At 42.1% G+C, this 17,981-nt stretch overlaps 1 protein-coding gene across 1 annotated transcript; it reads left to right on the top strand.

The window, feature by feature from the left end:
- The first annotated feature begins 392 nt into the window (after positions 1-392).
- On the top strand, positions 393-17,356 carry ANKLE2 (ankyrin repeat and LEM domain containing 2). The gene is made up of 13 exons (XM_048322428.1): positions 393-660; positions 4,137-4,568; positions 5,543-5,734; positions 6,560-6,753; positions 7,582-7,770; positions 8,085-8,207; positions 8,555-8,621; positions 9,286-9,467; positions 10,861-10,967; positions 11,793-11,986; positions 12,582-13,263; positions 13,400-13,531; positions 14,273-17,356. Exons 1-13 carry the CDS (start codon positions 393-395, stop codon positions 14,490-14,492), a joined length of 2,982 nt encoding a protein of 993 aa, XP_048178385.1. The 3' UTR covers positions 14,493-17,356.
- The last annotated feature ends 625 nt before the right edge of the window (positions 17,357-17,981 follow it).

The raw sequence follows: 17,981 nt of genomic DNA, 5'->3' as shown, positions 1-17,981 counted from the left end.
GCAAACCGTGCGCTGGCCGGGTGCAGTTCAAACCCTGCCTGCCTGTCCCGGCATTGGGCAGCGCCCTCGCCGCCCGCCCGGCCCGCAGCCGCGGCTGATGCGCGGAGCTCCGCCGCGTGTTCCGCCGCAGCAGCGGCGCCGCGCTCCCCTCGGCCTCCCCCCGCCCTTCCCCGCTGCCGGGAGCGGCGGCCGAGCGGAGCCGCAGTCACGGCGAGGCCCAGGGAGGCGGCGAAGCTCCGTCAGCGCCGGGCGGAGCCGCTGCTGCGTCTGTCGGGGGGCGGGCGCGGGGCGGGCGCGGGGCGGAGGAGGCGGAAGCCGCGAGGCCGCGGAGGTACCGTCCCTGAGGGCGTGCGGGCGCAGCCGGCGCGCGGCGGGCGGGCCGCGGGCCGGGCATGGAGCGGTGGGTCGGGGCCGCCGGGGGCTGGGAGTCGCTGTGGGGAGCCGGCTGGGGCCGATGGCCGTGCTGGGAGCTCCTGGCCGCCTGCGCCGTCATCGGCGCCGTGGGTTGGCTGCTGCGGCTACGGGACAGAAGGCCGGGCGGCCGCCGGGCGGCGGCGGCGGCCGCCATCTCCTCCCCGACCCCCATCGCCTGCCCGGCTCCCCGCTCCGTCCCGGCGCCGCTCGCCGCGGGGAGCCGGCGCTGCAGCGGGAGCCGCCCAGGTGAGAGACCTCGCCGGGGGAGGCTGGCGGGGGGTGGCGCTGCCCCTCGCCCCGCGGGAGGGCCGGGAGAGGGCACCGGGCACCGCCCGGGGAGGCCGCGCGGCCCTTCTCGCCTCTGCGCGGCCCCAGCGCCTGCGGGCCCCGCCGGGCCCGGCCCCGCCGCCCCGCTCCCCTTCCCGCTTTGTCACGGCCGGGCCCCGCCGTCTCCGGCTCGGCGGCAGAGTCAGCTCCGCCCGCCCCGCCCCGGCCCCGCTCCTGCGGCCCTGTCCCTGCTTCCCGCGTCCCCTCCCGCGCCCTGCCCGCCCGCTCCGGGTCTAGACGTAGGTGTGCGTTTCTCCTTCCTGAGAAGTTGCCACCTTTTCCCTTCTCTTTCTTCTTTTCCCGTGGCTTATTTCAAGTTTGCTTTGCAAACCTTCCCTTTCAGCCACGTAGTTCGTTAAGTGGTGGCTCATTTAGCCACAGGCGGTACAGACAAATCACCCGATCGCAAAGCCACGGTTGCTGTAACATGCAAATCCTATCAGCCAAGTACAACCAAAGACAGGATGTGACTCTCCATTCCTGCCTCCAAAAAAGAAAAAAAGCCCAACAACAACAAACCCAGGCCCATTTTCTTACATTACTCATTTATTGAAGGATTTAATGAGAATAGTAGAGTTAATACTGCCATCCTTAGAAGTCAGTCATTCATTCTGTCATGGGTCTAGTCTTAATATTTTTTCAGAGCAGATTCTCCTGTTTCTTACTGATCCAGCAAGACAAGGGAAAATAGAATTTTTGCCCATTCTTCCAGGTTTTGATTGATATGGAAGAACCTTCAAACATGTAGTTGTTGTTAAAGCAGTTACTCACGTTTGCAGAGGTAACTTGCAAGGCCTTACATGCCGAACTGGAAGAGGTGGCAACGTCAGTGCTGGCTGTGCTCTGGATCATTTGTAGTTATATAATACATTTTACGGCTCAAATAATCTCCTTTTGCACCTGCATGTAACAAACGGTTGAAGTATTGTCTCAAACCAGGCAGTTGCTGTTTCTCAGGTTTGCAAGTCACACCTTTTGTTTTGGACCGATTAAAATAGGTGATGAAGTTAAAAACCAGTAATGCTTATCTAAGCTAGCTGAAATCTTATTGTCAGAACACAAATATTTAGTGAGAGTTCTGTTTTTTCATTCCAACAGTGTTTTCCCTATTTCCACGCCAAACTCACTGTAGAAAACTCTTCATCCTAACAGCAGATCTTAAACCTGATTCTTCACTGTTGATCTGCTTTGCCATCTCATTTTGATTTAGTCATGCCAGAGTTGTAATAGGCACACAAAATAAATAAATTTTTTTTTTTAAATAGACAAAATTTTGACCACTAAGTTTTAGGTACCATGTTCTGTCAAAACATAGGAAACCAGAGAAATCACTCCTTCATGGCATTTTTTTCTTAACCACAAGGGAGGAAGGATTTTTGTGTGTTCCTGTCTGCTCTCCATACATGAATTATATATATGTACAAGTCTGCTCTTCTGCCGAATCATTGTGCTAGTTCTGAGCCCTAAAAATAGGAGCAGTTCTCAGTTAATTCTTTAAGGCATTATGTTGACTCTTCAAAGTGTTTTCATTGAGGTGTTTTTGCAATGAACTTTCTCACCCCTGAGTTTTCATCTTTCTTGTGATTTTACAGTTACTCAGTCTCAAAAGGAAAATCCTTAGAATAGCAAGTTTGGATATTTTAATTGCCCTTAGGGGTGCATCCCTTGATTAAAACACATTGGTATCAAATTTATTTAAAAAAACAGGTGATTAAGGATTGAAAACAAGTGAGAGGATCTTTCACATCTGTCTTTGCAATCTTGTGGGCAAGTCAGATAATCGAAACAGTGAGGTTGCTTGGAGGCTCAGGAATCTCAAGGGAACTACAATACTTTGGGGAAGTGGCTCAGCAGCATCAGCTGTGGCTCTGCTGCTGTTTGGTGGGTTTTTGGACTTGGAAATACTCTCATTTCCCATTGTTTCACCGAGGTTCCATTTAATACTTGTGAAATGTTGAGGGGCTGAGTTTTGCTCTCTAAGCACAGACATTCAAAATAAGACATTCATAAAAAAGAGACAGCTCTCAAAGGAAATGTCCCTCCAAGGAAACAACCCTCAAACTCACATGACTGTTGACTTGTAATAATTGAAAGACTGTTTAAGTTTGGCATTAAGTACATTTTCATAGGATTTCCTGATACTAGGAATGTGTTTGTTCTGAATCAGATTGCAGTGAAACTTTTACTTGGCTCTATATTGACTGTGGCTGGAAATGACAAAAACTTAACTGTGTGCATTTGGGTTTTTTGACTATATGAAAAGTAGTCTTAAATTTCATTATGTGAGGATGAAACCCAAAATTGAAAAGAAAGTACTAGAACTGCCATACACCCCTGTCCAAAGCAGTAGAACCCATGAAATGGCTCAGCAGTGGAGGAAGGGGCAGTGTAAGGCATGAGTGAAGGCAAGCTGAGGGAACAGCCCAGCTGAATCATTTCTGTCTGGAGCTTCCCTTCCTGAGCAGTGTGTGCCAGGAGAGTCACAGCCTCTGTGGAGGTACATGGTTGCAGTACCTGATGAAGTAATGTGAAAGCTTTGTACATTCTTGAGCTACCCAGATCCTGTATTTTTCAGTTGTATTTTTCACAGCAAGGAATTTGTGTTGGCATCAGTTTGGTTTTAGTATCTTCTCGCTGACCAGTGTGGAAGCTGTCAGTGTGGATTACATGGAGGGATGTGAGCTGAGGGAATTGGATCCTAGCAGAGAGAAGGATATTCCTTTGGAAATGGAGAAATTCTCCCAGCTCCAGTTTCTTGTTGGAGAGGGAGATCTGAAGATGAGTTGTTTTTGTTTTCTGGCTGTTTGCTTTCGAAACAGGCCTGGGAAACAACATGTTGTGTACATATTTCCAGCCTTTCATCACAGCCAGAGAAAGCCTGCCCTGGTTGCTGCACTGTGCCTTAGGCTTCTGTCTAAGGAAAGTCCTAAGGAAATACTAGAAATAGTTCTGTGCCTTTAGCTGGAGGTGCAGCCCCTTTCCTTGGGGCTGACTAGTGCTCATGTCCATGTATTGCAGTGCACACACAGACTGTGCCTTTCTTGTCAGGAATCAAATATTTCTCAGCCTGTCATAAACTTTAATGATTAAATGCTCTGGATTGAATTTTCACTGCAGAAGAAATTGAAAAAGGATGAACAAGAATAAAATGTAAGCTGTAAATATTCTTTTAAGTAGTTGAGAGAGGAGGAAATAAACTTGGTGTAGGTCTGGTAGCTTAAAAACATGCCTAACACATTGAATTGAAAAATATTTTGTCTTCTCTGCACTGCAAGAATCTCTTCAGAATTCCAAGAAATTGTTAAGAGGCACTTTTTTCCTTGGCTTTAATATACCATTTAAATAGCAGGAGAAAAGTTGTGTTTGTTACATCTCCTTTTCTGCCTTTCCTGTAGGTGAAATTACAATGGATACTATATTATCCCGATTGAAGAAGCTGAGCCATGATGAGCTTAGAGAAGAGATTATGAGAGCAGGACTGAAATGTGGGCCCATTACTGCAACTACAAGGTTTATTTTTGAAAAAAAATTGGCTCAGGCACTGTTGGAGCAGCAAGGAACCCTGGAGGAAGAAGGGTCTGCTGTGCCAGAGGAGACTGCTGGAAATGTCCCAGTGAATCACAACAGCCATGGAAGCGCTTCTGAGGAGGCAGACTTTGGGTACTGTGTGGGTCTGAACCCTCCAGAGGAAGATGCTGTGACACACGTGAACTGTGCAGCTCCGGCCTGTGGTGCTGATTCACAAATCGCTGCTCAGACACCGTCCAGAGATCCTCCACTATTCTATGGTGTTTGCCCAGTTTATGATGACATATTGGCAAGGAATGGTAAATACTCACTGCCCTTATTTCCAATGACAGGCATTTATTTTACAGTTGTGTCTGAGCAGACCTCGTTTATGTAGCAGGTGTTACAAACACCACTGCATTAGTATGTAAGCATTGCTTGAAGTATTTCTTTGTTCCTGTAAATAGTATTTATTTGATTTTCTGAGGCAAAGCAACACAGTTATAAGACATCCCAGGTGTTCTGCCATTATAGTTCCTGCACATGAAGATCCTCTACCTGATGTAGCTCAGATGAAGAAAATGATTTCCTGTTGCTACTCTTGGACCCCTTCTGTGCCTTTAATCCCTCTCAAGAATAAAAAGCAATCCTCTAAATAAACAATCAAAAGAATATTTATACTGTCATCAGTTGAAGCTTTAATGATCTGTTCTAAAAGTTTTCACTTTTTCTGTTTCTGGCAGTAGAGTAGTGCACAGAGGATCATTTACTGTGAGACAGTAGTAAGAATTCTTACTAAGAAAAAGTACATTAAGATACCCTTATCTGAGCAATATCATTAAAAGGAGAAGGAGAAAAATTTGTTTATTATCTAAGGTTCTCTGTAAAGATCTTAAAGTTGTGATAGTGGATCACTTACAAATTCGGTCTTTCTGAACAAGAGAACATCAAAAGTAATGCAGGGTGAATAAGCTGTGAGTTTGCTTTCCCATCTGGAAGTGAAATGCTTGTTGAAGCTGGCCTGTCCATTAAAGGGAGTGCTCAGGTATTGATTGATAGAAATGGCTGAGCCCTGTACATGTCTCACCTGACATTACCTGCAGCGTGTGGGAGGCTCCTACTCAGTTTCCAGGAGACAGGATTTAAAAGGACTTTTGATCCTTATGCCATGTGTGGAAGAGAAACAGTCTGAGACCAAAGCTGGAATGATAGTCTAGGAATTCTGTAATCTTCTTCTAGGAGTTGAAATCTGAGATTGTTGAAATAACGTAGTTTTGTTTGTTCTTTGTTGCAGAGAGAATACATGTGTATGAAGATAGGAAGGAAGCTCTCCAGGCTGTTAAGATGATTAAGGGTTCCCGTTTTAAAGCTTTTACAAAAAGAGAGGATGCTGAGAAATTTGCTAAGGGAATCTGTGATTATTTCCCATCTCCAGGCAAGTCCTCTTTATGTTTGTCTCCAGTGAAAATGGGATCATTTAGCAGAGGTAAGTGGGGAACTTCATCTATGTACAGTAGTTGCAATAGACAGCGTTATTTTTTTTTTTTATTTTTGGTGAGAGAACAAGCAACAGCTGCCTTATCAATATACTAATAACAGAAAAAATTCCAAGGGTGGAGCATTGAATGAACTGAAGTTTAAAAGAACTTTTACTTTAAGTGTAAAAATGTTTAAAATGTGGAAAATGTTTTAAATGTAAAATAGCATTGTTACTTTTTTAAGGCTGTAATGTAGGTAATGGTCTGCATGGATACCCTGCTTAGTAGTCCATGGTCATATTTGTTAGGATTTGATTTTGCTCATGGACTTCAGGATATTCAGGTTTAGTAAGAAGCTGATAAAATTGCACAGTATATTAAAACTGTACTCAATTGTTAAGTAAATTTTTAAGTTCAAAAATAAAATGTTAAGCACTGATCATATTTCACAGTGTCCCAGCTGCTAGATTAAAGGGATTCAGGAGTCACAGAACTGCAGAAGCAATTTTAATAATCAGAAAATTGTTGTTTCTTGCTGAATTTTGCTTTTAAGTTTGGATGGGAGCAGACTGGTAATTACAAAGTTTACCAGTCCCTATTAAAGTCTGAAATGGTTTTACAAGATGATTAATCATTTTCCTCTCCCTCCCTATTACTAATTACTGGTGTATTTAAATGTCTTGTTATTGAGTTTAGTTTCCTTACTCCTGTATATTAAAGATGCAAAATTAATACATGGTTTAGATGAAAAGCATAATTTCCATGGCTAGCATGTGAAAATGGTGATCACTGGAAAGAATGTATCTAGAAAGGAGTGGTTTGTGTTTTGATAGATGGCTTGTGCTCCCCTGAGAGTGAGACTGTGAATAAGGAGAGAGCCAACAGCTACAAAAGTCCACGGACTCAGGATCTCACAGCTAAGCTTCGGAAAGCTGTCGAGAAAGGAGACACAGCAACATTTTCAGAACTTATTTGGAGTAACCCTCGTTACCTGATCGGGTCAGGAGACAACCCTACGATCGTACAGGTAAAAAAACAGCAAGGAAACAGGAAATCCAGGTTCTGGTTTAGTTTTGGGGCCTGAAAGCAGAAGTGGAAGGAATGATGTTTCCAGCTCCTCCTTCAAGACACCTTGTTCCACCCAGCTCAGGGTTTCTCAGTGTTTATTGACAGCAGCTGGGGCACTTCTCTGTGAGTCACCCTGAGAGCTCCTTAGCTCCAGCGGAGCTAAAGGAACTGAGTGTGCAGTTCTTCAGGGAAGAATAGTTTTATTCAGTAGTGCAAGAATAGTCTTGTCTTTTTATTCTTTGGTCTCCTCCAAATAATTGGAATCTTTTTAAAAACAGACTAATTGTAAAGACCAGGGTAGGGCCTAAGCTGTAATTAGGTGTTCCTACAGCATTGCTTACCTAAGCACCCCTATTAAATTCTAAAACCATGTATAAGGTGCCATTTAGCAAACACTGACAATCTTACTTCAACTTGTATCAGACCAGCTTTGTGGAGCTGTTGAAATTTTTTGTCATACAGCAAAGCGTTTGAATGTTTTATATCTATCTACACCCATTTTCCTGCTCCTCTTATAAACTGAACTTCCTACCTCCCTTTATTGCTTGATATTTTATTATACCTTTTTTGCCACATTCTTTCCTGGAATGAAGACTATAGCTGAGTATAAGAATAATTTCATTAATTATAAGAATAATGTGGGTGTAAAGAGAAGGCTTTACAAAAATATTAGTATAACACTCAGTGTGGGAACCCTTGTATTTTCACAGTTAAATCAGTTACATCGATAGGTGTAAGAGAGCTGTTTAGATTGGGGTTCATTCTAATGTTGGTCTTTCTTTTCCAGGAAGGGTGTAGGTACAATGTCATGCATGTTGCTGCCAAGGAGAATCAGCCTGCTATCTGCCAGTTATTGCTGGACACTCTGGAAAATCCAGAATTTATGCGGCTGATGTACCCAGATGATAATGATGTCATGTTGAAGAAACGCATCCAATATATTGTTGACCTTTACCTGAACACTCCAGATAAAATGGTAAGATTGGGGGGGGGCTACCTGGTTATTATTGTTATTATTATTTTTTTATTATTATTTTATTATTATGGAAACAACTGGAAGGGGTTAATGATGTGTAAGGGAGACTGACAGAGAACAGAAGGGGAGCTGTCCATTAGTTCTGTGGGTTTTGGTAGTCATTATTCTGCACTATGGTGGGAGAATATTTGTTAAGAGCTGGGATAATTAGTCATGACACGTATTTACTTTCCTCAGTCTCAAAATTAAATGTGTGGTACTGACTTTATCATCTTTCTAAGTGCATGTGAATTTTTCCCTTTTTCCCACTGCAGTGGTTTGATACTCCATTGCATTTTGCCTGCAAGTTTGGGAATTTGGATGTTGTTAATGTGCTTACCTCACACCCAGCCATTGTAAAAAATCCAAGAAACAAATATGATCAAACTCCAGCAGAAGTAAGTCTCTCCATGTCCACAGCAAACCCAAAAATGTTATCCTGATCAGTATTTTTCATATTCAAACATTACTGACTAATATAGATAGAAGGTTTGTAGTAAGGTGCTAGTGTCATGATTAAAGAGTAAATTCTGTATAATATTAAAAATATTTTATGCTGATTGTGTCTGTGGAAAAGTTTTCACTGTATGGAGTTGGATGTATTTTAGTTGCACTACTATGAATTGAAAGTACTGGGTGAGATGAGTAGGGGCCAGTAATGTGATTGTTCAGGAAGAAGACACATTGGAGTTGATTTGGAACTGAAGTTCTTAGGCTGTACTAACAATTAAAATTGTATTTACAGGTAGTTTGTGAAAGAAGCAAGAATAAATCTGCAGAACTGAAAGAAAAGCTAAGAGAGTACTTGAAAGGTCTGTATGCAGAATTTTGTACTGTGTCAGGCGTGTATTTTGGCTCTTCACTGTCTTCTATTCTGTTTGCTTTCTGTAGCATTTCAGTTCCTAAGTGATGCTGCTGTACAGTGCTGTAAAAACCAAAGGGAAACTCTAAAACTGATCAGGGACAGAAAACTTTTTGTCTTTTAAATTACAGTCAGAACTGTTAATATATGCATCACAAGGTTGCCCTCATGGCTGTGTAACGTAGGCAAGGCCCTGATTCAGCAAGCCTGGAGCAGAGTGTTTAATCTAAAAGAAACAAAAACCCTTTGCAGGGCAAGAGGTGTATCTGACATGCTGGGGAGTCCTGTAATTTTGTAGTTTCCTTGACATAGAACTTTCTCTGTTTTGTCATGTGTGTGTTGAAGCATTTGCAAAAGGAGGCTGTGAAATTTGTTAAAGACCTTGAGGGAAGGGCTCTATGAATCATTGCAGGTGGTTTTGTGTTTGAAAGAGAAGGGAACCTGCACTAAAATGTGATCTGTAATCACTAAAGCAGTTAGTTTGAATTACAAGGAGTTTTACTCGTGAAGTAAAGTCAGATGGTTCAGTGTACAGGTGCACTGATGGTCCAGGAAGAAGCAGCAGGCTGATGTAACATAAACTTAATGAGAAAGCTTTGTATGATTTCTTTTAGGTCGCTATTATGTACCTCTCCTGAGAGCAGAAGACAATTCCTCAGCTCCGGTCATTGGCGCGCCGTGGTCGCCCGATCAGACGGACGACGGCCCCCAGAGAACTTGGTCTAAATACCCTGGCAGCCCCAAAGACCCAGTGTTGTCCATAAGAGCTTTTGCAGGCCCCATGAGCCCCTCAAAGGTAAGGAGAGAACTTCATGTGACTCTAATGCCTATGCTTCTTTTTATGGATGAAGAAGATCCCCACAGGGTTCCTTGTGTGGTGTAGCTTGCTCCTGGCACAGATTGTGGCTTTCTCTTTGCTGAGGAGATGAATCTTTCTCCACGGAGAAGCACAGAAACTTGTAAATATTTTTTTATTGCCGAAAACAGAAATGTGGTGTAAATAAGAGTAGAAGTTCAGTCGAATATTGTTTTCTTTTTCCTCTTGGAATCTATTCAAAGAGCACCTCTGGCAAGCCTTTATTTCTTACAGATAATTACTGTAACTTTCTAACCTGAAGCAAAGCCTTTCAAGGCAGCTATGAATCAGTTTAAAAAAATCTTAACTATAAATTTATCTCATTTCTAGATGTTGCCACTGGATGTTAGAAGCAGTTTAACCTCTGCTTGTTGAATTAACATTAATATATTTTTCTAGATGGAAAAATTGACAACCAAATAGTAGGTGTTGGGATGGTTTTGGAAATGTATTGATTGTAGTGGAAAAGCAAAATCTTCAGTTTTCAGTAGGAATGCTTAGATACCTGTTAAATATATTCCAGACTTACTGGTGTTTGTTTGACTCATTTGTTTAGTATGAACATGGTGCAGGTACGACAGCTTTAGAAACAGTGAATAAATGCAGTGGAGGATTTTGTGTCATCTGATGGTTGCATTCTTTAAGACTCAGTTCTACCAAAATGCTTAGTGCTTTTTCTTCTTAGTGTTCTTGATCAGTTTTCTGTTCAACTGACAGAAATTTAAATATCATTTATACTCTGAAAAATACTATCTACAGTGTAAACAGTTCATAATTTTGATTGCTGACAGGTATTTTAATGTCTGAATGTAGTTCTTAGTCATTGTGATCTTTGTCATATAAAGTCAAGAAGGGTGGGATTTTGCAAAGAATTTCCCTTGAGGCATTCCAAATTCAAAATAGACAGCAAGAATTTATTCTAATAACTGTAGCAAGTCTGTGCATATAAAAATATCCCCTTTGCATCCTAGAAAACAATGACCAGGAAGCATTTGTAATTAAATAAAATGACATGGCAAAATCACAAGATACTTCTGTTTCCTGCTGCACACAAATTAAAACCAGGCAGATGTGGTGTCTATGCAGTTGATTTTCAGATGGTTGTACATTAGGGTCCTTCTCTTTCATGAGCACTTCAGAGATAAAAGTAACCACCAGTAGTGAAAGGAGTAACTTTAGATCCAGTGTGAGATCCTTCATAGCTGGAGTTGAGCAATACCTGTGGACAGCAAACAGCTGAACATCTTCTAGACCTGTAGGTAGACATGTAGCCAGCACAGAGTTAGTTCATATTGTGGGGGGTGGTTTTTTAATTTATTTCTGTTTTTTAAAGGCTGAAGAATTTCGCAGGCTGTGGAAGACTCCACCTCGAGAGAGAGCTGGCTTCTTTCACAATGTCAGGAAATCTGATCTGGAGAGAGGTGTTGAAAGAGTTGGAAGGTATCTAAAAGATGTCAATATAAAAAATTAATAATAGAGCATGTAAAAGCAAAAGACTGTGCTGAGAGTACAGTTATTATTGCACAATATCTTGGGGCAAAAGCTACTGCAGAAATATTTAATGAAGTGTTTTGCAGTTGGATTTTTACTGTATTTTTGTGTAAACAAGATAGCTAAAATGTGAGACCTGGCTTTCTTAGCCTTGGCAATAAAGATATTTTAGCTATTATTGATGGTATGTATGGAATGCTTTTCACAGACATTTGCTTGCCTTATTTGGCAGATCTAAAATAATGCATAGCCTGTTTGTTCTGTGAAAGTGAGGGATTGTTAAAAGGGAGCAGAATGAAATAACCCTAATACAAATGTGTTGCTTTATAAAAGCTCTGTGTGTGTGGTGTGTCCTTGCAGTTAAAATACCTTCTGTCAGCAACATACGGAAAAAAATACTTCGTTAAAAGCTGACTGCATTTCATTCTTTAAAATAATCCCTCACTTCCTCCTACCTCTCCCATTCCCAAATAGAAAAAGCTGTTGAATGCACTATCGGTGGCGATTCTTGTCTATCTAATGTCTAGATACAATCAGCTTAAAGATAGCAATGTTTATGCTGCTGTTAAAATAGTAGATTAAATGTGAAAAATGCTCTAGAACAGATGAGGTGATACTTTGCTAAGGATGTGTCTGTGCTTTTGCAGACTGTTGATTGTTGTGGGATTGTGTTGCCTGGTTGCACGTTTGGCTGTTAAAATGTGATCAGAAAAGTTATTGTCAAACTAATATTTATGTCTTCACAAATGATTCGTTTTATTTTATTTATTGCAGGGAGTTAGCTCATGAACTGGGGTTCCCATGGGTTGAATACTGGGAATTTCTGGGCTGTTTTGTTGATCTGTCTTCCCAGGAGGGGCTGCGAAAACTAGAGGAGTACCTGAGTCATTGTGAAATGAGCGAAAAGGCTCAGCCAGAAACAGGGGAAAATGAAACCTGCAATAGATATAAAAGTCCACATCCCTCTGGTAAGAGAAGGGCAAATGCTGCAAACAATGGGTTTTACCTGGGGAGAAGAGGGAGAGGAAAAGCTTGGTGCCCAGGGGAAGCAGTGTTCACCTGTTGTGGTTGCTGTTACTCATCTCTTGTCCAGTCTGATTACAGTGCCAAAAAAGGAGCCACTGTGAATGTAGAAGTGCAGTCTTTATCTTTCATGTGAAGTACTTTATTTGAGTGTAGTCCCCAAACGAAATCCCTATAAGAAAACCTCTATCTGCAGTATGTTTTCACTCAGAGCATTTGGGAATTCATCTTAAAGTATAGAATTTTGTAATCCACAGATATGGAATAAATAACTTTTAAAAATAAAAGAATAATTCTTTACAACTGTGAAAGACACAAGAAGCAAAACGAAGGAAAGCCTTTATACCTTAGACCACTACTGGCCATGTGTGCATTTTGGATTTGTAGCTTTAGTCAGGTTAGTTCATGCTTTACATAAATTCAGAGACATCTTCAGGAAATAGAATTAGGCATAAAGATTGTGTATTTGTTCCTGGTTTATGTACTTGACATTCTGTTTAAAGTCTTTTTATGTGTTGCTCTTGTTAAAATTATTTACAGGTAAAAGTAAAAAGTCCTGCAATTCCATTTCTGTTGGAGCATTTTTAGATGAGGATGATGATGACATGAGCTTAGAAGAAATTAAAAACAGACAAAATGCAGCACGAAATATCAGCCCCTCTCTTGTGTCCAGGGAGCCCAGCATTGATGCCATTGGAGATGCTGAGTGTGATATCCTGTCCATGGAGTGTGCAGGAAACATCATAGAGACCTCAGCTCACCCCCGGCACTATGAGAAGGGAGCTGCTTCCAGCAAAAATGGGTTTTGCAGTCCTGTGTCCAGTGAAAGGATCATCAGTGACAGAAAGCAGCTGCACGATGGGTCAGAATGCCTCATGTCACCTGTTTCCAATTTGATGTCAGAATTTGAAAGCCTGTCATTCCAAGAGCAAGAGGTTGCAGGAGTATCTCATAAAATCATTGAAAAAACTGAGAATGAGGGAATTTTGGACAAGACCTGCTATGCAGCGTCACTGGCAAGTTCTTCTGAGCCGAGAGTTACAGGAAAACCTGGAGAGACCAAGTTAAGGACAGACCACAAAATATCATTAGATAAGGAGAGAGTGTCCAGGGAATCTGGAATTCAGACTAAGGAGGCACAACAACGTCAAGAACTTTCTTCCCAGAAGTTTCTTTTGAAGACTTCACCCACAAATGACAATATAAAGTTATTCCTGCTTGGGTAAGAATTGCTTTTCTAAACTCTTACTTGCACAGGGAATCTCTTTGCTTATATAAAAACGAAAGTGTTTTGGAATTGTTTTATGGCCTGAACAAATACGTCGTTCTCTTTTCATCTAGTTCTGTTTCCATTCTAGGGAGCAGCCCTCGAAGCTGGATGGTGATGTCTTAGCAGCTATAGAAGGAGCAGAGATTGATCCCCAGAAATACCCAATGATTTACAAATGGAAACACACGGTGCAGTCCTACTCCTCATCTGACAGGCAAAGGTATTGCTGCAAACTCAATCACAGGAGTTGGGATACATTTTTAGCTTGAATAGCAGAATTTCAGGTCGTGTTGCCCACAAACCCATATTTTAAATATTCAGCAGAATTAACTGTTTTCTGAAGTTAATCACCAAAGCCTTTTGGGCTGGTGTCTATTGATAAGGAGTTTCCTGGTGCTGCCGTCATGTTCCTTCCATTCCACTGCTGTTCCAAGTAACTTGAGCATGTCTCCACAGACAAATCAGACATGAGTATTTTCCTCCTGGCCAACGACTCACTTCACTGATTGGGTACTTGGATCCTTCACTGGACTCAGTGGTAGTTGTGCTGTTGGTTTCTAATTTATCCCTGTTGTTGATGCAGTGCAGGAATGCTGTGTTGCCTTAGGTTGTGCAGAGGCATGTTAAGGTGAATTTAATGTCTTTAGGCATCTTTTTATTACTGTTTTTATTATTAGTCTTTATTACCCCAGTTCAGAGGAACTGTTCATGTGAAGGATAGTGTATGTCTTCTTGGCCATTTTGAAAGAAACGATGTCTTCCTGATAGGGGCAACACGTCTACATAAAATATTTCCTGCTCTTCCTATTCCTTTCAGTCTTCCAGGCCTGTCTCTTACCAGATAGGATTTTTCTCAGCTGGTGCATTGGTTCTGAGATCTAAAGTGATTCTGAGTTAAAGTGCTGCTCTCTTTATTGCAGTTTCCTTTAAAAAGTGCACAATAACTTCTGGTTTCTTTCAGTTGGCCAAGTCCAGCACTGAAGGCAAGATTCCGGTCCCAAACCATTGCTGCTGGCCTTCCAAATGCTTCAGTGTATCCTAATTCAGGAAGAAACAGTCCCATACCAGGAAGTCCGGGAAAACACGGCAGTGCCGCCTCGTTCCCTCCAGAGCCTGGGAGCCCTGGGCGCTACAGCCCCGCCTGTGTCCTGCGCTATTTCTCAGAGCCTCCTGCCCACTAAAATACAACTCATCATCCTGGGACTTGAGAGCTGTTTTCATTGTTAGAGTGGAGGAAAAACTACAATGTTACTAAAGTGACATGAGGTTTTACTTGGCTATTTATTTTTCCTCAATTGAGGACAACTGTATGTTTAAAAAATGGAATATATGTCTTAATGCCATATACGAGGTAGATTATTACTGGTGACATGCAAGAAGTTCGTGACAGTGCAGTTGTCCAGTAGCTCTGAATTAACCCTTGTTGCCAGTACCACGGTGGGCTGAACTGTCCCCTAGCAATGGTGGTATTTGCTGTCACTACTTATCCTCATTGTAATGAACACACAGCCCTCAACTGCCTTTCTTTACCTTGGATAGTCGAGGAAACGCATCATCAGCAAATAGAACACGGGAGAGGAAATCGATGGCAGGAAGTGAAACGTTCTCCTGCTTTCAGGGGCAATGCTCAGAGTCAAAAGCCTAAAACCTGCCTGGGAATGCAAGGATGCTTTGCAGTGTGGAGGAGGGATGTGAAACCCTGTGCATAAGCAGAGTGTTTACAGCCAGCTGGGCTGGGCAGTTGATACCCACACCCACACTCACCTGTCTGTCCGTGTGTGTGTGTGTGCACAGATTTGCATGAGACCCTTGAGGCTCTGCTTGTTCTGAGGCTGTTACAGACACCATGATCTACCAAGTGCATTAGAAACGGGGCACTGTAGAAACTACTGGGATTCCTTTAAGTGGTAGTGTGAAGATTTAAGGAAAAAAACTTTAAAATTAGCTGTTTATTTCCCCCAGAGAAGCTGTTAACACTAGCAGATTTCAATAGTTATTACACAAAAGCACATCAGCAATAATCTCAGCAGATTTACCAGCAAGATACCTTAACTTAATGGTCTAGTTTGTAATATGTTAGCATGGTAGCCAGTGGCCCAGGAGCTGGCTATTTCCCAACTGTAAAGAGCAAGGACTAAGGACTAAAAATATTTTTATGGAATCTTTTACTATGTCTCTAGTGTGGACGTGGTAATGAGTTTTTGTTACAGCAGTCAATAATTTTATTCTTCAGCCTTCTGTAAGAATGACTTGTTTTGACAGCGTGATGCTGAGAATAAGAAAGCTTTTCAAAACTCCAGAGAGTTTTCCTTATGAAGCCTAGTAGTTGTAATGTTGCATGAAAGGCTTCCAGAAACAGAGCTCTCTAGGTTAAAAAAAAAAAAAAAAGAAAAAGAAAGAAAGAAGACCTATTTACTGTTAGAAGATAAATCTGATCAGAAAATGAAGCTCTGCAGGGCTGTGCCACACGGTGAGTGAGAGCTTGGAGCCACTTCGCAGGGCTGGAAGGGCACCAAGTTCAGCAAACACAGGTGCGAGGCAGGAGGGGCCAGCCCGGCCTCCCCCAGGGTCCCACCAGTCCCGGGGCCATTCCAGACCCTGGGGCTGCTCACACGGCAGTGACTGTTCCTACACAAACTGTGCACCCTCATAGGTTCGTGACTGGTACTAACCTAAAACACTGCACTTAATGCTTTTGCAAGCTCAGTAGTGCCTTTTGTAATATATTTTTTTAATTAAATTTTTGTTCTTTTAGAAGTTTAAAAAAAAAAGTGGCATCCACTTATTATGGGCAGATAAAATACAGTTTTTCTCTGGGCTTTCTGAACAGGATGTCTTTTAATGTCTCTAAGTTGGATTATTTGGTGCGATAGCTCTCCACTGGGGGAGAGACTCCTCTTTTAGAAATTATTCTTAAAAAAAACCAAAAAAAGGCTTATTCTGCTTTGTTAAAATCGAGCCTAGTGCCATGGAGCGGGACATTAGGAGGAGCAATTTTACATAAATGCCTCTCATTCAGTCATATTCTAGACAAGTACCAGGGGCTTGGGGGGTGTTGTACTTAAACATCTTTTAAAAAAAAAAAAAAAACCAAAAAAAAAAAACCAAAAAACACAAACAAAAAGCCAGAACCACAAACATAAGCTGCTGTTACCAAGTATTTTAACTGACTTTTTCATAAGGATTTTTTTGTTGGTTTTTTTTTTTTATTTTTATTTTTATGCAGCAGGCTCCATGGTTTCAAAATATTTTAAGGTCCCCACATACCCCCAGTTTTACTTTAAAAGGTTTGAGACTGGCTTCTTTTCTTGCTGGTTGGTTTTGGGGTTTTAAATAATTTAATGTAAATTACATCTTTATCATTCTGGAGAAATTGATCAGCTGACGTAATTGTCTAATACCATTTTAGAGCCAAGCTGCTGGGGTAAATTGTGGGTGCAGCTGCTGTTCTCGACCCTGGTCCTTCAGAGCTGTGGTACAGTAGCACTGCCCTTTTGCTAAGAGTTTGTTACTGAGCCAGGGAGACTAACACTAGTTCTTTGTCCTTTTTACCTTTATTATGCTTTGCTTTCTTTTTTTAATATTTAAATGTACGTTACTGGTATGTATATGTAGCCAGGCACCCCCACACACACCCCTCCACCCACCCCCCATACCCTTGCCTTTCACTTTGTAATCTTGTTTTGGTTCAGTCAGGAGAGTATTTTTTTTAACTGTGTTATACAGTGTGCATTAGTCCAGGTGTACTGCACTTAAGAGGTCATTTTTCTAACAATGTATTACTTCAGCTATGATAAAAATAGCAATTTATGTAGCGATTTGATCATTTGTGATTTTGTGAAGAAAGCCCTTCAACACTGAGCCTGTGGAGACACTTTAAATCAGAGTGATAGTGCTTGAATTGTGTTTTCTTGGCCAAAAGTTCACTTTTAAAGGTGCAAAACAATGGTCGTGTTTTTGTTGGTTGTTTTTTAATTAGCAAAGTGTCATGTTAAAAATACAGACGTATCCCACTTTCTATTAAAAACCCAATGAATAGCTGAAAGTGTCACCCTGTGTTCAGCATGGGACGTGGGGAGAAGGAGTGACTCACTGGTTAGTGCAGGCCTTGCTCACACAATACCTGCAGCTGTTGTGTGTGTGCACAGCAACAATGTGCACACCACCAAAGACTTAAGAGTTTTACAGTGTTGAAGAAACAGGAACTCAGACTATGGTAAAAAAGACTTAATTTTCAATTTCATGCTTTCCACCCCCACCTTAAGTGTCACCAAAACTATTGCTAATTTCTGTACCTGGGCAAAGAGGTGTTGTGTCATCTGGTTGCCCACCAAGAGCTTGTTCAGTGACACAGAGGTTGTAGAAGGGGATGTGTGTGAGAGGGTACATGTGCGCACACAAAAATAAAAACGCACAGAATTTCCATCTTACAGGTGCTGGTGCTCGTGTTCCTCGTGGTGGTGACACAGCCCTGCAAATGGCTGTGCTGAGGCTACAGCAGTTCCCCTACAGCAGTTCCCCTCTTGGGCAGCTCTGTGGCTGACGACAATTAACTGCTCTGGCTCCCATCTCAAGTTTACATTTCAGATGGTTGGTGAAAGAGCTGTTGCCCTTGAGCAGTGTGGGACGTCAGCTCTTGCACTGGCAGTCCCCGCAGAGCTCCAGCCACA

Source organism: Corvus hawaiiensis, chromosome 18 (assembly GCF_020740725.1).
Source record: "Corvus hawaiiensis isolate bCorHaw1 chromosome 18, bCorHaw1.pri.cur, whole genome shotgun sequence".
Lineage (NCBI taxonomy): Eukaryota > Metazoa > Chordata > Aves > Passeriformes > Corvidae > Corvus > Corvus hawaiiensis.
This window is presented reverse-complemented; position numbering and strand designations above follow the sequence as displayed.